At 49.3% G+C, this 22363-nt stretch overlaps 9 protein-coding genes and 1 long non-coding RNA gene across 14 annotated transcripts; 5 read left to right on the top strand and 5 right to left on the bottom strand.

Moving 5' to 3' along the window:
- Positions 1-44: 44 nt before the first annotated feature.
- Positions 45-2390, bottom strand: LOC9661862 (expansin-A10). Of its 2 annotated transcripts, none has more exons than XM_024662705.1 (6): positions 2136-2390; positions 1581-1998; positions 1377-1501; positions 984-1305; positions 616-925; positions 45-552 (listed from the first exon to the last, which is right to left on the bottom strand). In XM_024662705.1, the coding sequence occupies exons 2-5, from the start codon at positions 1664-1666 to the stop codon at positions 619-621; spliced, it is 840 nt and encodes a 279-aa protein (XP_024518473.1). In that variant the 5' UTR covers positions 1667-1998; positions 2136-2390; the 3' UTR covers positions 45-552; positions 616-618. The 2 variants fall into 2 exon arrangements, with proteins under 2 accessions (XP_024518473.1, XP_024518474.1); XM_024662706.1 differs by having other exon boundaries at positions 1581-1711; positions 2136-2193.
- A 348-nt stretch (positions 2391-2738) lies between these two features.
- Positions 2739-5922, bottom strand: LOC9662275 (ENHANCER OF AG-4 protein 2). Its single transcript, XM_024662712.1, has 7 exons — positions 4403-5922; positions 4010-4340; positions 3854-3959; positions 3696-3799; positions 3464-3645; positions 3010-3395; positions 2739-2959 (listed from the first exon to the last, which is right to left on the bottom strand). The coding sequence occupies exons 1-6, from the start codon at positions 5920-5922 to the stop codon at positions 3056-3058; spliced, it is 2583 nt and encodes an 860-aa protein (XP_024518480.1). The 3' UTR covers positions 2739-2959; positions 3010-3055.
- A 141-nt stretch (positions 5923-6063) lies between these two features.
- Positions 6064-7833, top strand: LOC9661861 (vicilin-like seed storage protein At2g28490). Its single transcript, XM_024662750.1, has 5 exons — positions 6064-6115; positions 6281-6611; positions 6683-6945; positions 7009-7269; positions 7329-7833. Exons 2-5 carry the CDS (start codon positions 6290-6292, stop codon positions 7788-7790), a joined length of 1308 nt encoding a protein of 435 aa, XP_024518518.1. The 5' UTR covers positions 6064-6115; positions 6281-6289; the 3' UTR covers positions 7791-7833.
- On the bottom strand, positions 7786-10359 carry LOC9662274. 3 transcript variants are annotated; one of them, XM_002988861.2, is made up of 8 exons: positions 10044-10359; positions 9743-9988; positions 9583-9664; positions 9320-9534; positions 9115-9268; positions 8748-9058; positions 8585-8704; positions 7786-8526 (listed from the first exon to the last, which is right to left on the bottom strand). In XM_002988861.2, exons 1-5 carry the CDS (start codon positions 10301-10303, stop codon positions 9169-9171), a joined length of 903 nt encoding a protein of 300 aa, XP_002988907.2. In that variant the 5' UTR covers positions 10304-10359; the 3' UTR covers positions 7786-8526; positions 8585-8704; positions 8748-9058; positions 9115-9168. The 3 variants fall into 3 exon arrangements, with proteins under 3 accessions (XP_002988907.2, XP_024518514.1, XP_024518515.1); XM_024662746.1 differs by having other exon boundaries at positions 8585-8690; XM_024662747.1 differs by having other exon boundaries at positions 8585-8825; positions 8911-9058.
- Positions 10360-10883: 524 nt separating this feature from the next.
- On the top strand, positions 10884-12341 carry LOC9662273 (GDSL esterase/lipase At4g28780). Its single transcript, XM_024662732.1, has 5 exons — positions 10884-11185; positions 11232-11359; positions 11414-11653; positions 11703-11955; positions 12041-12341. Exons 1-5 carry the CDS (start codon positions 10918-10920, stop codon positions 12262-12264), a joined length of 1113 nt encoding a protein of 370 aa, XP_024518500.1. The 5' UTR covers positions 10884-10917; the 3' UTR covers positions 12265-12341.
- A 173-nt stretch (positions 12342-12514) lies between these two features.
- On the top strand, positions 12515-14143 carry LOC9661860 (GDSL esterase/lipase At4g28780). Its single transcript, XM_024662741.1, has 6 exons — positions 12515-12588; positions 12647-12901; positions 12951-13078; positions 13152-13391; positions 13464-13716; positions 13817-14143. The coding sequence occupies exons 2-6, from the start codon at positions 12661-12663 to the stop codon at positions 14041-14043; spliced, it is 1089 nt and encodes a 362-aa protein (XP_024518509.1). The 5' UTR covers positions 12515-12588; positions 12647-12660; the 3' UTR covers positions 14044-14143.
- A 97-nt stretch (positions 14144-14240) lies between these two features.
- On the bottom strand, positions 14241-16292 carry LOC9662272 (tubulin alpha-2 chain). Its single transcript, XM_002988860.2, has 5 exons — positions 16062-16292; positions 15771-15997; positions 15286-15485; positions 14727-15235; positions 14241-14658 (listed from the first exon to the last, which is right to left on the bottom strand). The coding sequence occupies exons 1-5, from the start codon at positions 16178-16180 to the stop codon at positions 14334-14336; spliced, it is 1380 nt and encodes a 459-aa protein (XP_002988906.1). The 5' UTR covers positions 16181-16292; the 3' UTR covers positions 14241-14333.
- Positions 16293-16346: 54 nt separating this feature from the next.
- LOC9661859 lies at positions 16347-18136 on the top strand. The gene is made up of 5 exons (XM_024662740.1): positions 16347-16912; positions 16962-17107; positions 17167-17322; positions 17374-17487; positions 17545-18136. Exons 1-5 carry the CDS (start codon positions 16362-16364, stop codon positions 17808-17810), a joined length of 1233 nt encoding a protein of 410 aa, XP_024518508.1. The 5' UTR covers positions 16347-16361; the 3' UTR covers positions 17811-18136.
- LOC9662271 (chloride channel protein CLC-c) lies at positions 17976-21073 on the bottom strand. Of its 2 annotated transcripts, XM_002988859.2 has the most exons (7): positions 20580-21073; positions 20317-20517; positions 20049-20226; positions 19721-19983; positions 19399-19671; positions 18204-19344; positions 17976-18146 (listed from the first exon to the last, which is right to left on the bottom strand). In XM_002988859.2, exons 1-7 carry the CDS (start codon positions 20726-20728, stop codon positions 18030-18032), a joined length of 2322 nt encoding a protein of 773 aa, XP_002988905.1. In that variant the 5' UTR covers positions 20729-21073; the 3' UTR covers positions 17976-18029. The 2 variants fall into 2 exon arrangements, with proteins under 2 accessions (XP_002988905.1, XP_024518507.1); XM_024662739.1 differs by lacking the exon at positions 20580-21073 and having other exon boundaries at positions 20049-20185; positions 20317-20420.
- LOC112341865 lies at positions 20920-21435 on the top strand. Its single transcript, XR_002990715.1, has 3 exons — positions 20920-21035; positions 21091-21134; positions 21226-21435. It is a non-coding gene; the product is annotated as an uncharacterized LOC112341865 (long non-coding RNA).
- The last annotated feature ends 928 nt before the right edge of the window (positions 21436-22363 follow it).

The raw sequence follows: 22363 nt of genomic DNA, 5'->3' as shown, positions 1-22363 counted from the left end.
TCCCAAAGCCATGTGTAGTGTTCCTTTATGTTTCACACGACCCATGACCAGAAAAATCGCCACCCATTATTTTAAGGCCCATCGTGGGGCAACAAACAAGAACAACATGTGAGAAGCACAACCCGCTCCTCGATTTTAAAGCTGTCAGTTAGATACATTTGGACTGAAGCTCGCAAACTCTTAAGAAAGCTTTTCTCTTTTGGTTTCGATGCAGTGCACAAGAGCTTCATAACGCTCGCCTCGTTTCCTTTTATCTTCTATTTTTCCCCGTGACTCTTTGCAAACTCCCGACAGCGTGGTGGAGCTCGTCTGCTCGATTTGGACTTTGCAAACTGTTCCTCGAGCTTCTCTAGAATCTCTAAAATCTCTTCCAGCGGCGGGGAGGTTGGCCGTCGTTTCTTCATCTCATCCCCATCCTCAAATCTGCGCTAAAAACCCATCCTTTCTAGACCCTCTACGCTCTTCGTTTCCTCCATGAATGTAATGAAACTTTTACCTCCTCTTCCATCTTCCAGCATGTCTTTCATCTCTTCCATCTCTTTCCTTCCATCCCTGCAACACAGCCAGCCATAAGTACAGGACGAACCAGAAAAGCTCCAGAGAAAAACAACGTACTTTTCAATCAAACTGGGACCCTTCGAAGGTTTGTCCATACTGCCAGTCGGCGGGAGCCACGTCCATGGAGACCACGCTTTTGCCATCGCTCGTGGTGACTTTGAACGAGAGGCTCTGCCCCTGGAACTGGCCATTGCTCTGCCAGTTTTGTCCCCAGTTCCGGCTCATGTCTTGCCAACCGGTGCCGGAGCCTTTGATGGACACGGCGTGCACGTCGCCGGCTCCGCCAACGTTGCTGATGAGCACCAGATTGAAATACGTGTGGCCGTTCATTGTGAAGTGGATTCCTCCCTTCTTGACGCAGCTGACTCTGTTATCCACCAAACGAGAAAAAGTTATGAGCGGCTTTTAAAGGCTTTCGACTTTACCTTCTGTATTGGACGGGAACAATGCCTCCCCTGTAGATGCCAATTTGCTCCCACGCAGGCTGCGCCATGTCGAAGTGTTCCAGTGGAGGGTTGCACCATCCTCCGTTGTTGTTTGCGAGAGCGTAGTTTGGAGGGCAGAAGTTGGTTGCAGTGACAACAACGGAAGTCCCGGCAATGCACCATCTTGGATCGGCAGCACTGTCACACCGGATCTCAAAGCACGCACCACAGCTCAATCCAGAGTTGAACAAAGCAGTGCTCAGTGCGGCATTGTTGTTGCCGTATCCCTGGCTGTACAAATTACCATAACCACAAGCTCCACCTACAAACAAAAGAAGAGCATCACACATATATTATAACTCTTCACTGTAGAAAACTTCACGCATTACGTACCCATTGTCCCTGCTGCATCGCTTCCCCCATAGAAAGTTGCATGAGCGCTTGTCCACCCTTGTCCCTGAGCGAACTGGAACAGCGTACAGTGGAGAAGAAAACCAAGAGCAGCGAGAACTGGCGACCTGGAATACCATGAATTCATCATGTCGTTAGCCGACAGGGAAGAGAAAACAAGCTTTACAACAATCCTCTCTCACTCACATTGTGTCGAAAGAACCGCGAGAGAGAAGAGAGAGAAGAGCTAGCTTAGCTTCACCTTTGAGCTGTAAGAGTGTTCGTATAGCCATTGTCCTTAAATACAAAGAACAGATCCACAGTGAATTGATTGAGACCTGACACCAGATCAAATGGGTGGAGAGAGGTAGTTAGTCGACACCAAAGACCCAGTATAAGCAGCTACCAAACAATACCATGAAAACAGAACGAATCAATTCACTACGAAAAAAAAAGCCTGGAAAAGAATAACAAAAGCCACAGCAAGCAAACCAAAAGCCCAACAAGGAAAACACCACCGTCTTACTATTCCCTGCGACACCACAGCTTTAATGGCAAACGGTGGTAAAGTTCACGCAACCGGTGGTACCACGGTGGAGTATCATACAAATCCAGCGAGTTGTGCCTGAGGACCAAAAGAGATCACGCTCAGACAATGAAAGAAACGGCAAGATCGCAAGGATAAAATAGAGCTAAAACAAAACAAACCGGCGCAAACTGCCAACGATTGTCTAACTAATGAAGCGAATCTGATGGCAGTACCTTAAAGACACCCTCCACATGACTCTTCCTAACTCGCACGCAGCTGACGTCTTCTCCATGTGATCACCAGAATGTCTGTACTTTCGTGCTCCACTCTTTTTTTCTCTTCTTCTAGTAGCAGCATAATCGCCGATCCTGCCGTGTTGAATGGCCGACTGGTGTCTTGCGAGCGCTTTGCTTTGCAGACAAGCTTAGTGCCGCAGAGCTTTTGGCTCCGCTTAGCAGTGAAGCTCACTTCACTCCTCACGGAGCCAAAAGGACCACGGCACTAGTTCGTGCTCAGCTCAAGCGTTTCGCTCGCCAAGTTTGTTCATATGATCTGATCCATCAATGTAGCTAAGGAACGCAACAAAACAATCAGTAGATAACTTGAAACAGCCAGACACAGACCTGTTACGTTCACGCTTGAGACTTGTTCACGTTCAGTTCGTATATAAACAAGCCCTCCACGCAGTTTGTGCGTGCCAAGTTTCCCCCGTACCATATATAAGCACAGTACTCTCTCTTTTACGTGCAAACGCGCGGCTTTCTTTTGATCACTACAGGGAACGGTTTTGTCAGTCGATAAAATTAAAAAGTAGTGTGCGAGAAGCCATACCTCTCTTTCGAATCAAGAAGCATATCCCTTTGACTTTGACTGAATATTCGTTTAACAGTAGTCAAGTACAAAAAAGGATTGGTCCCTGGGATTTTACCGCAAAGCATCATCTCATCGCGGCGTTGCAAAATGATCGGATAGATATCACTTCGTTCGCATCTGATATCTCTTCCCAGGATTAAAAACGAGAGAGCGATTCGAGTATATAGAAAGGAAGAACCAGCCCCTGTAGCACTCCGTTAGACCGCCGAGAACTTAGCACGAGTTCATACTTACCACCGGTTTCCATTTTTTTTTTTACAAGATACGAGGAGGAAGGTAATCACTGCCGTCGATGCTGCTGCCAAGTTTGCTGGATCGTGGTCGACGGGTATGGCGGGGGCGGCGAGTTCGGAGGCCGAGGAGGAGATGGCGGTGGCATCGCTGGTAGCGGCGGGGGCGATGGTGGTGGCGACGTTGGTAGCGGCGCAAGCCTCTCTACGCCTCTTTTCACCATAAGGGTCCTACCGTTTTGGGGCTCTGCCGCTTCCTCCATAGCCACCTGGAGCTTATGGTCTTTCACCGGAGACACATCCATTCCTATCTCCATCTCCATCTCCATCTCTTCGTCCTCCTCGTCGTCCCTCCGGACGAGAAATCCAGGGAGCTGAAAGCTTGTGTTGCTACAAGCCCACAAGGAAACGTCAGCCATGCCTCGGGAGTGTGAAAGAGAAACGCTTGTGAGCCATACCTGCCGTACTCGTCCACAAGCATGTCACTGCCCATCTCACGCATGGGATCGTGGAATGCACGGTCGTGACGCTGGTACTGCCGCTGCGTGGTGTTGAGACCAGCTTCCATGCCGAGCCTGGCGATGGTGTCCTTGAGGAGAGTTTCTTTCATGATGTTCCTCTTCACCCACAAGTTCACCACCTGATGGAAACGACTCAAGCCACGGTGGAAAGAAAGCACACGAAGTTTACCTTCACACACTGCTGGCGATTTTCCGAGGGGCTGTTTGGAGGAGCGACGGCAGTCAGGAAACGAGCAAGACAGCCTTCCACGATAGAAGCATAATCCGGTCCACCTGGAGACCATCACGGAGTCAGAATCTTGTAAAACTCTGACAACAAACTTCCACCTTTGTGATGATGATACTGCGCCATGGAATCCACCAAGAACAACAAATCTACGCGCTTCTTGTGTTCGCGTTCCCTCTTAAGTTTGCGCATTATAGCATCCATGACCTGTTGGTAAAACCGTCCGTCAGCCATGGAACGTAAAACCAAGACCATACCTGTTTGGCGATTCCTTTGTTTGCGCAATCCATCGCAAAGAGCGTAGTTTTTTGAATGCTCTCTTTGGCTCGCGTGAGCGTTTCAAGCATCCCCTGGAAAGTCTCCAGCGCTATTCCTTTCTCCCTTTCCTTGAGTTTCTTAGCGTCGCTTCCATGCTTCTCTTTCTCGGCGGGACTTGTATTGTCCGGTGTAGGTTCCTTGAAAACAGGCGAGTCCGATTGCGTTTGCTGCTTTGATTCAGCCGCTGCTTTCAGAAACTTCATGGATGCCGACGCCGTTTCCTCTTTCAGGGCTAGGCGACGCTGCTTCAATTCTTTCGCAGCTTCGTAACTGTGAATTAGCAAAAACCAGTCAGAACAAGGGTTGTAGAATGTGACAAAAACTGTACTTACGCTTCACGAACTTTGTTTGAACCTCCACCGTCAAGAAGCCTCGAAACCGGAGTAGAGATTGCCTCCAACGCATTATTCAGGGCCTCGGGCTCCACATGAAGAGTCTTCAGGGGCTTTTTAGCATCTTCCACCTCAGGTCTTTTGCCGTCGCTCGATTCTTTGGAAGTAGACACTTTCGCCTCCTTCTTTGAATCATTGGACTGGGACCTGAACAGGTTCGGCCGATCCTTGATCTTCACATCGTTCCACTTTTCCTTCTCCTTCTCCTTCAATCCTTCTTTCAGCTTCTCCTTCTTTCCTTCTTTCAGCGTCTCCTTTTTCCCTTCTTTCAGCTGCTCCTTCAAAATGTCCTGCTTCTCCGTCGTCTCCTTCGAGGCCTTGTTCTTCTTCGCCTGCTTTGTATCCTTAATGTCAGCATCACTCGATCTCTTCTTTTCGACCTTTTTCTTTTCGCTGTCCTGAGTTCTTTTACGCTCGCTCGATAAACCATTTGCATCGCCCGACTCCTTCTTTGAGCCATCGGACTGACACTTTAACAGCTTCTTGGTCTGCTTCACGTTTTTCAGCTTCCCTTCCTTTGACTGCTCCTTGGAAGTGCTCTGTTTTTCTTCCCTTAGCTTCTCTTTCAGGTTGCGCTGCTTTCCTTCCTTCGGTTTCTTCGCGACTTTGCCCTCCTGCGCCAGCTTTGTATCCTCACCATCATCCGGCCTCGGCCTCTTGAGTTTTTTCTTCTCAGCATCTATGGCCTCCTTCTTCTCACTGTCCTCGTTCCCACCCGAAGCCTCACCATCTACCTTCTTCTTCCTTCTCTCGAACACCTTCATTGGCTTTTTCCTCCTCTCAAACGTCCGCAAGATCTTTGGCTTGGTCGGGTCACCTGCAGCCTCCATCGACATTTCCTCCTGGCTCCCAGCGATTTCTAGATCGTCCTGAAGCTTCTCGTCAAGCTTCTTCTCTTCCTCACTTCCATCGTCCTGGAGCTTTTTCTCTCCCTCATTTCGATCATCCTCGATCTTCTTCTCTTGCTCGTCCTGGATCTTTTTCTCTCTCTCACTTCGATCATCCTCGACCTTCTCCTCTTCCTCCTGGATCTTTTTCTCTCCCTCATCCTCGAGCTTCTTCTCTTCCTGGATCTTTTTCTCCCTCTCATCCTCGAGCTTCTTCTCTTCCTCACTTCCATCGTCCTGGATGTTTTTCTCTCCCTCATTCAAATCATCCTCGACCTTCTTCTCTCCATGAAGCCTCCTTTCTCCCTCCTTTTGATCAATTCCAGGACCATCTACCCTCCTCACTACCTCGACATTCTTGTCCTCCTCAGCGTCACTGGCACCAGGAGCTACCGAGGCGCGCTCCAAATCAAGCTGCTCATCCTTGCGAACATCATCCCTCCTAGAATCTAGCCCTACACCTTCTTCTTCCACCCGAGAACTAGGATCCTCCCGAGAATCAGCTAGAAACTCACAATTGCGATCGCGATCCGCGTGAGGACGCGCCGAGGCCTCCGTCTTGAGCTCCGCCATCGCTCCGCGAAGCCCTAACCCTATTCCACGCGCAACGGCTGGGATCTATTCAAGAATCATGACAGGAATATACCCTTCCTGCCCACTGCATGTAATGCTTGCATGGGAAACGATGAGGCGCTCGAGGGCGTATTTTTAAGGGCCATCGATCGGCCATTCCATCCAAGCAGCGCCTCCGTCTTCCTCTCCCAGGGTAAGCATTCTTTCTTGCGATCTTGGCCAGGATTCTTGCATCGATCGAGCTATCCTCTTTGATCGCGATGATTCGTGGTTCCCTTCTCGATTTTGGACGACATTTCGTGGATTTTCTTGTGTTCTTGTTCGTTCGTCGATAGTTTTCTCTAAAATCTCTCTACAGATTCACACAATGGCTCGAAAATCGCTGATCCTGTGCGCGCTAGCCCTGCTTATCGTCTCATCCAGCGCGAGTGAACACGATCGCCATGAGCGCCACGACCGTGGCGACGAAGAAGGCGACCATCACAAGCAAGCGACCAGTCCTTTCGTGCTCAAGGAACCCGTACAGGTGGTGAGTACGGAAGCCGGGGATATCCAAGTTCTTCCCGGTCCCAAAGAGCTGGGAGCCCTTGCAGAGAACCACATTGGTCTCAGCATCATCACCATCGAGCCCAAGGGCCTTTTGCTTCCACAGTACCTCGATGCCTCTTGCGTGCTTTACGTCCACAAAGGTAAGCTAAGCTTCTCTCTTCTCTCTTTTGGATTTCGATTTGTTTCCTCTAAATCCTTTCTATCAATCCAGGACGAATGACTTTGGGATGGGCCGAGCAAGACTACCTTAACCGGCAGGACTTAGAGACTGGAGATATCTACGCTCTCCCGGGTGGTTTCGTGTTCTACGTCCTCAACACCGACGAGGGACAGAGGCTGCGTCTGTATGGGATGTGTGACACATCCGAGAGCCTCGATGCTGGACACTTCCAATCGTTTTTCGTTGGTGGTGGAGTTGATCCTCGAACGATTCTCTCGGGATTTCGTAAGGAGGCCGTCGCTGCTGCTTTGAAGGTAAGCATATCAACTTTTGCTCGTTCCTTCTCTTACATGAATGAATACCTTTGATTCTTGTAGGTGGCTCCCGAGGATGTTTCAGAGATCCTGGGCTCCCAAACCGAAGGTCCCATTGTCTACACATCACGGGCTGGATATGATTTCTTGAAGGGAGACTCGGCCGCTTCAAATGCTCGTGGTGACGCGCCTAAGCCGTTCAACTTGCTCAAGAAAGCTCCCGACTTTAAGAACGAGAACGGCTGGACGATCGCTGTCCATGGCGCGGAATTCAGTCCCTTGAAAGAGGCGGACGTCGGAGTTTTCGCAGTCAGCTTGAAGCCAGTAAGTTCCAACATCTGTGATCTCTATTGCCAGGAAACTAAACTTCGTGGTTTTGCCAGGGAGCTATGCTCGCACCGCACTGGAATCCCAGAGCTGCCGAGGTAGCCTTCATCACCAAGGGCAACGGAAGGATCCAAGTCTCATACCCGAATGGAACCAACGCGCTCGACAAGGAACTGGACGAGAGCAAGGTGGTGTTCGTCCCTCGCTACTTCCCGATGTGCCAAATCGCTTCCCGGAATGGTGATTTCGAGTTCGTTGGATTCAGCACATCGTCTCGGCGGAACCGTCCACAGTTCTTGGCAGGTCTGATAGTGTTTCACGTAGTTCTTGGCCTCAAAAGATCGTTCTTATCTTTCGCAGGATCCAACTCCGTGTTTAAGGCTTTCAGCAAGGACATCATGTCCAAGACTTTCAACGTCGACGCAAAGCGCTTGGAAGCCGTGCTCGATAACCAGCGCGACGCGGTGATCCTGCCTGGTTTCATCGAGGAAGATGGCAAGCGGAGCTCTGCAATGTAAAAAGTTTTGTGTGAATCAATCAAAGTGAGAACTTTTCCAAGCCTTTTTTGCGCGTCCCTTGTGAGATCAGTAGAGACCGCGTTTGACGTGATGAACCAAGTGTGATCGATCGCAATCACACGGAATTTTCACAACTTGAGAGAGCGCTGTAGTTCTGACCATTGAGCTACACGCAAGTGACGTCTTCGTTTTGTTCGCGTTTTTTAGTTCGTTGTCTCAGGTTCTTCATATAACTCTCGAGTTTTGTAATGGAGTTTCATAGTTTCTTTGTCATGTTTCTTTCCGATCCATCATGGTTCTCTTCGTGGTTCTCACGATTGTTGCGGGATTGCTCGTCTGTCCATGGTACATTCGCCGGAGGCTCCGCTACCTCTATCACTACTACTTTGGCGATGGCGATAGCGAAGACATCATAACGATCAGGAGAAGTGATCTCTTCAAGCTCGTCCACGAGGAAAAACGCTCATGGTCCAATGTAGCTTCGATTGTTTTGCTCTTGCTAGTGGCCTCTCTTCTCGGAGAGTATTGTTATTCCTGGATTGTTGGAGAACGTTTGCATCGGAGGGAGCTGCTGCTGCTGGCACTCTTTTCGTTGGTGCTGCTGCTCTGGATCCAGGATTCGGACATTGTCAAGGATCTGGGAAACTTTCTCGATCTGGCTTGTAAAATTCTAGACACTGTTGGTCGATTCTGGCCGGCGTAGTAATTCGAAACAGTTGATACGTTCCAATTTCGGCTGACAGGAAAAGAATGTAAAAGGACAACCAAACTTACAGAAACAAAGCTTTACCGACTTTTTAAAGAGTCTCCAGCAACTTGCCTCGGCTTCAGGGCCAGAGTGATGCGTCGGCGTGATGGCAATACAAGAATATGTCAGAGCTCCGTCAGTCAAAACTACAGCTTTGGAAGGAAACCTGAATGCAGAGCTTGGAATAAGTAAGACATGAATGAAGGTACCTCTCCGTCTCCGTTAACTCCCATGGTGCTACTGATGATTGTTCTTGGTTTCTTGATCTTTCGATGGTACGTCGAGAGCTAGGAAAAAGAAGAAAAGAAATAGTTGGTTGATGAATCCTGTTGGCGCTTATTCTTCTTGTTCAATACTTAAATCGTGACTCACAGTCAGAATCAAGCGAGACTGAATTCTATCGCTGCTAGTATTGGTTTTGTTGCTGCTTTGGCTCAGGGACAAAGACGCTTTCGAACTGCTTGGTAACCTTGTCGAAGGAATAAGTGACATGGTAGAAGCGTTTGCCAAATTGTTCTAGCTGCGAACAAGCAAAATCGTGAGCACCCGGTAAAACATTTGATTCAGAGCGCATACCATAATCCAAAGTCCGATTCTCTCTTAAAGTTGAATGGGCCATACTTTCAGTTTCTAGTTAGGTAGATAACCAGATAATGGCGCAGAAGGTTTAGGAATAGATTTGATGTCCACTTCTCGTACCTCGCCAGGTGCAAAACTAAGCTGGCTGTGCCTGTATAATTGAAAACTTGAAAACGATTCTACACAAGAAGAAAGAAGTCACCTGCGAAGATCCAAGCCATATAGACCAGCTTGAAGAACAGAGAGATTGTCGGAATCAGGCGAAACGATGACAATGCTATCACCAGCGTACTGCGTCTCAAGAATGGACATGAGCTGAGTGACGCGCACAAACACGTCAGCGACACTTTCGTTGGGAGTTCCATTTGTGTTTGGCGGAGGTCGTGATTGAAGCGACACGACGTCGGTCTCATAAACCTTGTGGAACCAGTATTGAAAAGTGGCTAAGAAAAAGCACTAGCTTACCTCGTTCACAGCATCCAGAGTTTTACCCTCGTATGCTCCGAGTCCTCGAGCGTCCAAAAAGCTATACTCTGGGACAATTCGACTGCAAAAAATAAAAAATAAAAGGAAAGAAGCGGTCACAAAACAAGAACAAGGAAGAACATAGGAAAAAGATATGCACCTACGTGATATGTCGTTGACATAGGCGATTAATTCCGCGGCTTGATAAGATCTCTGAGTGATAGAAGGCCAAATCCAGCAACTATCTTTGCATGCTCCCAAGTTCTTGAGCTTCACAGCAGCTTGCACTGCTTGCTTCTTTCCAGCTTCGGACAAGCCATTCTCTAGCGAAGTTTTAGAGACTGGATTGGTGTTAATAATTCCACTGGTCTCATACTCCGATTCTCCAGCTCGCACTAGAAAATATCTGATAAGAGGACAAAATTCGTAAAGAGAAGAAGAGATTTTCATCTAGTACTTGCCTGTTCTTTAATCTTGTGGGAGGCATTTGGAAAAGTCCACTGGCGAATGCCGGCGCAGAAAACGATGGCGATGTGAAGAAACGAACGTCCGCGGGCGGAGCGACAAAGACAAGCCCTGAAATCGCTAGCGCCGTAGCCAATCTCTGCGAGTACCGCTTAATCACTGCCAGATTCAAGAATTCATCCCTGTGCTGCGCGATATCGCGCCTTCGTGGACATCCGACGCCACAGCACCGCGCCATCGCCATCGCCATAGCCATTTGGGAAGAACCCTAGCTAGATTATTAGCAATGGGCGGGCTATTCAAATCAAACCACTGAGATACTGCCACCTCGCTTGGGTTTTAGAATTATTGTGCCTGGCAGCCAGAGAGCTATTGGGAGATCCTTCAATGTTGGAGCCCACTCGCGCTAGCGCGGGATTGGAAGATCGATTCAAGACCCTAATCGCTGCCAGGTAGAGAGTTGATGAATCGATCGTCTTTTTTATCCCGCTTGGCTTGGCGCAGATCAACTTGGACAAGAAATTTCTTCTCTTAAAGGCTTGACAGGGACCCCAATATCAGGCATTGAATCGAGGAAATGCTATCACTGTATGCCGTGCCTAGTACACTACATGTGATCCGCAATGGAAGAGCCTCGCGATCTTTGGTCGCAGCGTCGATCCACTGGCGCCCATGGGCAAGCTTTGGTTTTAACTCCACAAGCTCACAAGCTAAAGCTACTGGCAAGTTATAACGTTTTTTTGTCATATGAGCTTTGTCCATGATGTAACGATTCATTTGCTTCTTTTATGCAGGTGGATTGATGGTCTCTGTCCATAACACCGCTTTAAGAGAGGCTCGCCAAGAGGGATCTAGAGAAGGAGCACCACCATGCAGAAGCTTTTGGCTCTGAGCTTGGTCATCCTTCTCGCTGCCGCAGAAACGTCACACGCGAAATACAGAAATGGTGGTCGTGGTGGTCGTGGTGGCCGCGGTGCAAAGGCGATCTTTATCTTTGGTGACTCGCTGGTGGATTCCGGGAACAACAACTACCTGAATTCTCTGGCGAAGGCAAACTTTGCTCCCAATGGCGAGGACTGGCCAAATCATCTCGGGACTGGGAGATTTTGCAATGGCCGGCTAGTGGCAGACTACATAAGTAAGCGTTTTCTGATGCTCTCCGGATCCGAATGACCTTTTTGCAGGTGAATACATGGGGACCGAGCCAGTGCTGCCTATTCTAGATCCAAAGAACACTGGAAGGAACCTTCTCAGGGGAGCAAACTTTGCTTCTGCAGGCTCCGGGATTCTGGATGATACAGGAGCGATGTTTGTAAGTTAAAATGCGTCCACGGCTCAAGGATGTGATGGAGACTCTTCTTTCCAGGTTCAACGCTTGCGAGTTTCTGAGCAATACAACTTGTTCAGGCGGTACAAGGGCCAATTAGCGACGTTCGTAGGAGGACGAGCAGCAGATAGGATTGTGGCAGCCGGCCTGTACTCTTTCACAATTGGAGGAAACGACTACATCAACAATTATCTTCAGGCTCTTTCGGCCAGAGCAAGGCAGTACACACCCCCGCAGTACAACACTCTCCTCGTCTCAACTTTCAAGCAACAACTCAAGGCAAGCTCCACTCGAGTTTCTAGCCGGAAGTGATGAATTGAAACAACAGGATCTGTACAACATGGGAGCTCGCAAGATATCTGTCGGCAACATGGGTCCAATAGGCTGCATCCCCTCTCAAATAACTCAGAGAGGTGTCAACGGACAATGCGTCCAGAACCTGAACGAGTACGCGAGGGACTACAACTCCAAATTGAAACCAATGCTTGACGAACTCAACAGAGAACTGAGAGGAGCTCTCTTTGTATATGTCAACGCATACGACATTCTTTCAGACTTGGTCTCCAATCCAGGCAAAAACGGTATGTATCAGGACCTTTCGTTTTTCGTTTTTCGTTTTTCTTTTCCTGTTTTGAAGTTTTGCTCACACGCTCAAGCTGGACCCAGGCTTTACAGTATCCAACTCAGCGTGCTGTGGTCAAGGCAACTACAATGGCCTCTTTATCTGCACTGCGTTCTCTACCATCTGCAACGACCGAACCAAGTACGTATTTTGGGATCCTTACCATCCCACCGAAAAGGCAAACATTCTCATTGCTCAGCAAACTCTGTTTGGTGGTACTAATGTCATAAGCCCGATGAATCTCAGGCAGCTACTAGCTCTTCCATGACGCAACCAAACTCGGTTTGCTCGGTGTATTTAATAATCTTCACGTGAATTCAAGGCCTTGAGTTAGTTCCGGGTGAACAATGACGGTGGTTGGTCACGTATGCCAAATGACGATGGCAGCGAGAAAGCTGGAAGTGGTGGTGGTGGGATGGAGCCTGGTAAATGCTCTTGGTTTGTTCTCTTTTTCCTTCAGAGCCGTTTCAAGCCTATAAGGCTCGGTTTCGAGGAGCAGCTTGCACTTCCTATTCTCTCCATTTTGCTGCAGACGTACGTACGATGCGGTAGCTTCGAAGCTGGCTGTGGGTTGAACCTTTCGCATCGAGAGGTACGAAAGTCATATATCGGTTTGCATTCAAGCTGGATTGCTAAGTGTTGTCTAACAGGGCAGCGAAGGACAATGGAAGCGTTCCAGCTCCTTGTTCTCTTGACTTTTCTCATCTCCGTAGCGGCAGCTGGATCGGCAAGCAGGTCCAAAGCGAAGGCGATGTTCGTGTTTGGTGACTCGCTAGTTGATGCTGGCAACAACAACTTCATCAATTCTATCGCCCGAGCCAACTTCGCACCAAACGGCATCGACTTCCCGAACAGCGCGGCCACCGGCCGCTTCTGCAACGGGAAGATCATATCAGACCTGTTGAGTAAGTTGTCACTATAGAGGAGTTTCGTACCTATGATCTCGAGTTTCAGGTGATTACATGGGGACTCCGCCTATACTCCCAGTTTTGGATCCCCAGGCGAAGGGCCAGAATCTGCTGCTGGGTGTCAACTTCGCGTCGGCTGGAGCCGGGATCCTGGACGACACTGGAACCATCTTCGTGAGCTCTTCCGTTTCGACTTCTCAAATGAATTTTTTTTTTGTTTTCACGTTTGTCCTTCCTTGATCTCCAGATTCAACGCTTGACAATGACGGATCAATTCCGACTCTTCAGAAAATACAAAAGCGATCTGGCCGCTGTGGCCGGAGCGTCCGCAGCTGCGAAGTTAATCTCGGACGGGATTTACTCCTTCACAGTCGGTGGCAATGACTACATCAACAACTATTTACTCCTCTTTGCGCAGCGTGCTCGGCAGTACACCCCATCGCAGTTCAATGCGCTGTTGATTGCGACTCTGCGCAACCAGCTCAAGGTAAAGTCGCTGTTACCTTCCCACCTTTGCTTTTAATTCCCCACTCCCTTTCCTCGCTCGCCGGTTTTACAGACAGTGTACAGCCTCGGCGCTCGCAAAGTGACCGTGTCCAACATGGGACCGATTGGCTGTATCCCGTCGCAGCTCCAGAGAAGCTCCAGAGCCGGCGAGTGCATCCAGGAGCTCAATGACCACGCGCTGAGCTTCAATGCGGCGCTCAAACCCATGATCGAGGGCCTCAACCGGGAGCTCAAGGGAGCGACATTTGTCTACGTCAACAGCTACGACATCCTCAACGAGTACATCCAGAATCCATCCAAATACGGTACGTTGGTCTCTAAGTTTGTAAGCTTCTCTCAAGTTTCTCTCAAGTTCCTCTGTGAATATCTAAAGTTTTCACTGTGAAACTTGTCCATCTCTTCCAGGCTTCCAGTACACCAACATGGCGTGCTGCGGGCAAGGCAGCTACAACGGGCTCTTGACGTGCACTGGGCTGTCGAATCTGTGCTCGGACCGCACAAAGTACGTGTTCTGGGACGCGTTCCATCCCAGCGAGAGCATTAACAGGCTCATCACCAACAGGCTTCTCAATGGCCCGCCCTCCGACCTCTCGCCATTCAATGTCAAGCAGCTCATTGCGATGTCGACCTGAAAGTTAGGAGCAGCGCAAGAGAAAAGAAAACGATCGGGAGTGTTAAATTTTCGGTGTGTACGGCTTTTATGTACGGAATGTCAAAGGGATGTTTCCGTAACACTAAGAATTAAGGTCCGTACGAAAAACTAGAAGAATATCCTTACCCTCCAAATAGAATATTCTATGAGCCGAAACCGTACACTCGAACCCACATATTTTCGTACGGAATGTTTTATTTGTACGAAGTTTTTTACACCGAGAATATCGGTTGGCTTTCACAGTCAAGTCAACGTCGTTGACTTGTGACTCTAGTACGCTTCGGCTCCGTTGACTTGGGATTGCTCGTCTTCGTCGCCGTCTTGGGCGACCTCGGCGTAGTCCTTCTCCAGGGCCGCCACGTCCTCGCGGGCCTCCGAGAACTCGCCCTCCTCCATCCCCTCGCCGACGTACCAGTGAACAAACGCGCGCTTGGAGAACATGAGATCGAACTTGTGGTTTATGTGCGAGAAAACGTCCGCCACCGCGGTGTTGTTGCTGATCATACACACTGCGCGCTTCACTCTCGCCAGATCTCCGTTTGGAACCGCCGTCGGCGGCTGGTAGTTTATGCCACACTTGAATCCAGTCGGACACCTTGGAAGTAGTGAGCAAAAAAGTTAGATCGATTGAAAGCCAGCAAAAGCGAAGCTTTGGAGCCTTACCAGTCCACGAATTGAACCGAGCGCTTGGTCCTTATGTTTGACACCGCCTGCTGGACTTCTTTCGGCGTCAAGTCGCCGCGGTACATCATACAGCACGCCATGTACTTGCCGTGGCGAGGATCGCACTTGGCCATCATGGACGCCGGCTCGAAGACGGACGTGGTGATCTCGGAAACCGAGAGCTGCTCGTGGAAGGCCCTCTCGGCCGAGATGACCGGCGCGTAGGACGAGAGCATGAAGTGGATCCGCGGGAACGGGACTAAGTTGGTCTGGAACTCGGAGATGTCTACGTTGAGAGCGCCGTTGAATCGCAGCGAGGTCGTGAGCGAGGAGATGACTTGCGAGACGAGGCGGTTTAAGTTTGTGTAGCTCGGCCTCTCGATGTTCAAGGACTTTCGGCATATGTCGTAGATGGCCTCGTTGTCTAGAACCGCGACTACGTCTGAGTGCTCGAGTAGAGCGTGCGTTGCTAGAACGCTGTTGTATGGCTCCACAACAGCCGTGGAGATCTGCCAAGAACTTTTAGTTTTTGGTCACCTTGTAAGAAGGAACTTCTTACCTTGGGGGATGGATATATGGAAAACCCGAGCTTGGACTTCCGTCCATAGTCACAAGTCAGTCTCTCGAGCAAGAGCGCTCCCAAACCCGAGCCAGTTCCTCCTCCCACCGCATTGAAAACCAAAAATCCTTGCAACCCCGAGCAATTGTCTGCGAGCTTTCGTATCCTGTCTAGGCACTGCTCCAGAATCTCTCTTCCAACTGGAAAATGGAGAACACTATAACGTTAATCAACCATTAGCCATGGACTAGCTAGTACCAAAGTGTTAAAAGCTAGCTAGAACTATGTAAAAAATATAAACCATAGTGTTCTAGAGCAAATTATATACTGCTAGAGGCTTAGAAGAACACAACTATAGCTAGAAGAGGGAAAAGCCATAGTGTTCTAGAGCACTTCTATCACCACAATGGAGTTCTAAAGCTAGAACACAACTATAGCTGGAAGAGGGAAAAAGAATTTCTAGGAGCAATCGATCGATCACATACCTGTGTAGTGTCCTCGAGCGAAATTATTCGCTGCGTCCTCCTTCCCAGAGATGAGCTGATCGGGATGGAAGAGCTCCCTGTAGCTCCCAGTTCTTATCTCATCGATCACAGTAGGCTCCAAATCCACCATCACCGCCCTTGGGACGTGCTTCGTCGCGGACGCCGCCTCGCTGAAAAAGGTTCCAAACGATTCCTTGGTAGCTCCGGCCATGGCTTCCTGGTGATCGCTGGAAGAGAAGGAAGATTTCGAGGGGAACTTTGAGCAATCGGGGGATTAAGACACGCGCTTACTTGCGATCGATCGCCTTTCCATTGGGTTGAATGCCGTGCTCCAGGCAGAAGAGCTCCCAGCACGAATTCCCTAGCTGGATTCCTGCCTGCCCGACGTGTATGCTGATGATCTCTCTCATCTAGCGAGATTTCTCGGCTAGAATTTGTGACCTAGCGCTAGAACGAGCGCGATTTCTCCTTTGATCATTCTCACACAACGCGAGAAAAGCTACGCAATTGACGTGGACGAAATGGGCCAATCCTATTCATCCACGCCGCACACTCGCCACGTCACTCCTAGGGTTTTAGAGCTCACGAGCAATGCGCGCAATATTTGTTGTCTTGCGCCTTCTTGCTCCTCTCGCGATCGTCCACGGGTCCCATGGCGATGGATTGGCAGTGAAGGGATCGGCGCTGTGCGATGCTGCGATGTGGAAGACAGGGAAGGATTTGCCAGGGTTTGTGGTGCCGCTGGTGGATTCCTGGTGCAATGCGGTGGCGCAGGACGCCGTGAGACAGGCGCGAGTGGCACGGGAGGATCTCGCGAGCAGCATTGCGGAGAAAGGTTCGTGCTGGGATGGGCTGAAATATTGCGAGGAGAAGCGAAGGGATTGCCAGCAAGAGTGCGATCGAGAGAAAATAGCGCTGGAGCTGCGCTTCGTCTCCGCTCAAGAGAAATCACTGGCGAACGCCGCCTACTGGAAGCAAATGTGTGAGAAGAAGATCAGTATTGCGCAGTGTGAGTTGGAGAAGAAGGCCGCTGCTACTGTCAAGTGCCATGAAGATCGAAGCTTGGTGGAGCTCATGCCTGATCGATCGAGCTCTCGGGATGGACAGGTCGAATATCTGGACGATGCTCTAGCTTCATGCAGGTAAAGTACACCAGCAATGGATTCTTTCTCCTAATGCTGTGTAGTCCAGGCTCCAAAACGCGTATGCTAATGCAACCGTGGGAGAATATGTGAGAAGGCTCGAAGACCAAGTCTATCTTTTGTACAGGGTTCTTGCTGGTGGTGGGAGCTTCTTCATGGTTTTGATCGTTTTGTTAGTAGCGTTGCTCCTGCAAGGTAAGGAGTTTTTTCTTCTTTCGTGCATTTTCACCTTCACTTACGGAAACATTGTGCAGCGTGGAAAGGCGGAGAAAGAGAAAGGCCACCGGGCTCCACAAAGAACAAACTTCGGGTTCTTACTCCCGCTCAAGCACGTCAGCTGTTAATGTCAATGTCTGAGGGCGGCAATGGTTGCAGTAGAAGTATTCTCACGTCAGTGACTCCTGCTAAAGGTAAGTGTTTCGGTGTTTTATTACACACTAAGATTTTTTTGTTCTTTGCAGGTAGTGAAGAGTACTTTCTGCTGGTTCCCATGAACTGCTTCAGAAGTAGGACGTTTGCGCTCTTTGGATGTGGCGGTGATTTTTCTGGCGACGTTGAAGCGGCAAGAGATACTGGTGAGTGATACCGTTGTCTAATTATTTGATCATTCACTTTCTTTTCTTTATTTCCAGTGGCTGGTCAACCCCTATCTATCATACTTTACGATCACACGGGGCATGCATTTACGGAGACTGTTTTGGAAGATCTTCAAATGCAACCGCAGGACATTGCCGCAAGTGTTATTCCCAAGGACTCTGATTATCCGACCGGGCTAGACGTTGGAGTTCTATGGATAGACTCAACGAATGTCTTTCTGACCAACGCTGATGAAGATTCGATGTTAACCAACCATTTGGCAGAACAGGCTTGGATTAAATACCTGTGTAGATCTCGGTGACTTTGGTGAGGAAAGGATAACAGGAAGGGGCAAGAAGCAGGAAAGAATGGGTAGGCAGTTGCAGGAAACTTCAATGGTTTACGACAACACCAAAAAGCTCGAAGGCGACAGTGATAATGCATGGGCCTGAAAAATCTCGAATCGACTGGTCCAAAAGCTCCAAGCTTTCGAGCTCAACAATCTTGCTTGCGACTTTCATTTACAAGTCTCGAGGTTTACTTACATAAGAATGGTTTTGCCGGCGGCTTGTTTCTTGGGCATAAGATATGGGAACATGTTCTGTAGATTCTCGTGGAGAAAATTATGTCGAGTGAGCACCCCGATGATCGGCTCTTCCTGCAAGCACAGAGCCTTATAGAGCTTATACCAAAGGCTGAGAAAGCGGTATCTTACCTCTGGTTCACGGGGAACTACGCAAAGGTGTCGAAGTCCCAGGTCTCGGAACAACGTGTAGGCCTTGGCCAGTGATGCCGATTCAAGGACAGTATACGGTGATCCGTTTGTGATGTGTCTGACGTTGATGAACTCCAGCTCCTCCTCGGGACGTAAATCTATATCCTCGATCTTTAAAGACTTCCCTGTCGCTGGTTTTGCAAAGTCCGTGAACTGTAACATTTTCGAATTTTCTGCAGAGCCACTTGATGCGTAATGGAAGGCCTTGTTTTTCAGCAGTACCAGCAAGTGTGATCGCAGTACCAGGCCCAGGAAAACTTTCCTTCCAGTCGTGCTGGACTCTCCGATGACAGGAAAGGCGTTGTGCGTTGTGTTCCTCAGAACCATTAGTACCGTTGACACTTGCTCGACTGGCGACAGTGAAACCACGGACGTTGTTACCGCATCTTTGGCTGTAAGCTGCTGCATGAAAGGTTCGGGTTTTGCTTCCAGTATTGGATATCCTTTGATCCTGACGTACATTTCCCAGATGGCGGAGTTGAAGATGTCACCGACCGTTTTTGCAATAAGCAGTACCAGCATAATCATTGGTAGCATCAGCATGTTGTTCGTGAGCTCGAGAAGAATGACGCAAAGAGAAACTGTCATTCGCATGGTTCCTCCGAGGAATGCTGCAGCACCAAGAACAGCGAAGTAGCCCTCGTCCATTTTGTTGCCGGTCGTGGTGGTCATAATCATGCCAACCAGCCGGCCCAGTGAAGCTCCATTGATGATCAACGGTATAAACAGGCCGGATGGCACCGCAATCCCGTAAGTTATCAGGGAAAATATGAAGGATACGCCGAAGAAAACCAGAATGGACCTGTAGTGATACTCCCGGTACGTTTTAAAACTGAAGAGGTTTCTAACGGCGTCATCTTTGGTGGCGAAGAATAGGCCAGCGAGATCGTTATATTGGCCGGCAGGACAGTTGAAGCCTTTGAAGTTTCCTGTTTGTCCGTGGGTTGGACATTTATATCCTGGAATATCAGATAAATCGGGGCAGGGTCTGCACTTAACCAGAAATGGAAGCCAGAAGCAGCAGGCGGACGTGAGAATGGCCATCAAGCAGGCATGTATAACTTTGACGTATGGTGGCTTTCTGTGAATAACCCCGCGTTTGATTTCTCGCAGGAAAACTTGAAATGTTTCTTACCTGAGATACCAGTAGATGTAGCACTTGGTGACACGAGTGTTGAGCTTGTTAAAGACGCTGCCAAGGATTCCTCCGAGGACTCCCAAGATGACAACGGGGAACAAGTCGAGCAGTCCAAATTGGCCGTAAGCGTGGCTGATATCGAACATGATGAGACCGCCTTCTCCGAAAAGACCACAGATTCCCTGGGCACAGAATTGCTTGCCGAGCTGCAACATGACCGCGACAACGGCAGTTGTGAAGAAAGCTCTCCACAAAAGAGCACTCCGCCACCTACAGGTTTGAATCAGGAAAACAAAGCGGAGCGGAAGATACAACGTACCATGAAGTTACTTCCTCGAGTGCAAATAGAACTCCTCCAATCGGTGCTCGAAACGCCGCTGCAACTCCTCCGGCACAGCCACAGGTAACAAGATCTCGCCGGTCTCGATCGTTCTTGAAAACTCGCAGCCATCTCCAGTTCATATGATAGCGCAGGGAGCCACCTTGGCCGAGGAAATATGCTACGCAGGATCCGATATGGATAAGTGGCCCTTCCTTACCGAGATACAGTCCTGCCGAGACGACACAGATACTTCCAAGTAGCTACGCGACCACAGGTAATTATCTTCAGTGCCTGTTTTACCTCGGAGATCTATCTTTTTGCTTACCTTGACGACCATTGTAATTGGTTCCAGGATTCGTGGTGCATCAATCCCATTGAGATAAGCTTTGCTCTCTGGAACTCCAGATCCGGCTGCTGATGGAGCAAGATAAACAGTCATGGCTGCTCCCAGGAAGACCAGTCCTGTATTCAATGCGGTGAAAATGGCAAAGGCAGTCATGGTCCTAAAGAGAAAAACAGCACGGTTTGGAGGGGGGAAAAGATGGATCGCAAACGAAAAGAATTGGAGCCAGAGTTCGACCGAGTGACTCTACCTGCCAGAGGTCATGTAGCTCGACGCAACAAGCCATTTGGCTCCAGCTATGTTCTCGACGCTGAAGTTGATGATAAGTGCGGCGGCACCGATAATGAATCCGGTCAGGAACGCGAAGGCCCATTTGGTGACAATGTAGAGGAAGACTTCTTCCTTCTTTCGCGCTCGCCAGTCCTGTTTGAAGAGATCGTTCTCGATGATCCTGCGGGGGAATTGGGATCCAGGCAGATCAGGAACAGGAGGAAAAGGAACAGAGTAACTTACTCGTAGTCCAGGCTTTCGAAAAGCCTATCCGGTGTCTGGAAGACTGAGAGATGCGACACGCCTTTGTGGAAGATCTTGGATTTATCATCCTCGGATACGCCAAGCAGCGGCGCTACGAGATCAGGATTGGTCGGGGCCTCTTGATCCATGCAAGGAAAGAATTCACGAGCAGCGTACGGGAAGAGGAGCTACTTGACGAGATCGTCGGGAAAGAATTTGGCAGAAGAAGGACGAAGTGAAGCAGAGAAGGGGGGGGGCGGTGAACAAGCTGGAAACGACGAGGCTATGAATCCAGACTGGGCCAGATTTCCTCGGCCAGCGTAGACGACATGGCTTCTAGCACTGCAAGACAAGTAGTCGCGAGAGGTGGATGGACACCACACTAAAGGCGAGAAGAGGTAGCTTGCCTCTGGCTCCTACCAAAAGGGTGGCTTGGCCCTGTGATCGTGGAGAGAAGTAAGTTCCTCTTTTCTCTTCTCTGTAGGTGTTGGTTAAACTTTTCACTTCTCAGGGATGAGATCTTGGAATTATATAAGCTGCAGAGAATGCTGCAAGGTACTTTCAACTCTCTTTTTTTTTTCTCTCTCTCTTTTGGTTGGCTCTTCCAATTTTTGTTTTTGTATTTGATTTTTCGGTTTTGCTCCAGGCCAGCTATGGATGGTTGGAGAATCGAGCACGAAAGTCTGTGATAACGTTGTGCTGGGCTAGTGACAAACCACATGTTGGGGCGTACAGTGGTGAAAATGATTTCTCTCCTGTATGTTTACTATCTTTTGCTTGAGGTGCTTGCTTGCTCGCGCTGCTTGCTTGCATTGAATGATCTGGAAGACAAAAATATAAAGACTTTTTTATCGAACTTACAAGCTTCGGGGAAGATTAAATTTTTTTTTCATGAATGGTCCCTCATTCTCATACCAAGCCATTAGAACTACAATTACAACAAGTAAAAGTGCCAAAGACCTGAGGAATCTCTAAGCACGTGAAGTATCATCGTGTGATGATCATGAATTGAGAAAAGTAAGGCCACCATGAGGTCGCCTTGTGAATTTTAATCAAGATAGAAATGGTGCTCATTATTTGGAATATGCTTAAATAAGCCAATATGTCCAGAGATCTTGCCGTGTGACAATCCCCACATACTCGCAAGTTCTTCATGATCCTCAGCGGCGAAGAAACAATCGTCCTAGTCCATGGACCATCTTTGTATCCTGGACGGCATCTCTCCATCTCCCTCGCAAGCTTCTCCAGCTTTGCGTAAATCTCCGCGGCCCTGGAGCTTGAGCGGCGGCGCTGTGCCTTCCAGCCGCGGCGTAGATGTCGCACAGCACGACGTAGGCCCCTGGATTGTGAGCAGTAAGATCCAACACTTTCTCCGCAGCACGCTGGCCGCGGTCGCGAGATGGGCTCTACACTCCCGAGTAAAGTCACCCACAAGCTGGCCTGTGATATATAAACTCCTCGGCCTCGCCCAGTCGGCCAAGTAGGAGATCGATGGTGTGCGCCGAGCTTGGCTTCACGGGTCACGTAGTAGTCGCAGGCCCGAGCTGCTATTCCGGCATGGGCTGCAGGGCGAGAGAATGCTGATGTAGCTCACTTCACACCGCCCTGTATATGTTGCATTGGTAGAAGAGCTTGAGAGCTTCGAGACCCCGGCCACTGCAGGCGTACGCAGCTAGCATTGTGTTCCATGAGACAAGGTCCTTCTTTCTCAGCTTGTCGAAGAACGAACGAGCCAACACCTGCTTTATGCTGACGATGGTATTGGCCACTTGGCTTGTCGGTGT

This window comes from Selaginella moellendorffii, unplaced genomic scaffold (assembly GCF_000143415.4).
Source record: "Selaginella moellendorffii unplaced genomic scaffold, v1.0 SELMOscaffold_92, whole genome shotgun sequence".
Taxonomy (NCBI): Eukaryota; Viridiplantae; Streptophyta; class Lycopodiopsida; order Selaginellales; family Selaginellaceae; genus Selaginella; species Selaginella moellendorffii.
This window is presented reverse-complemented; position numbering and strand designations above follow the sequence as displayed.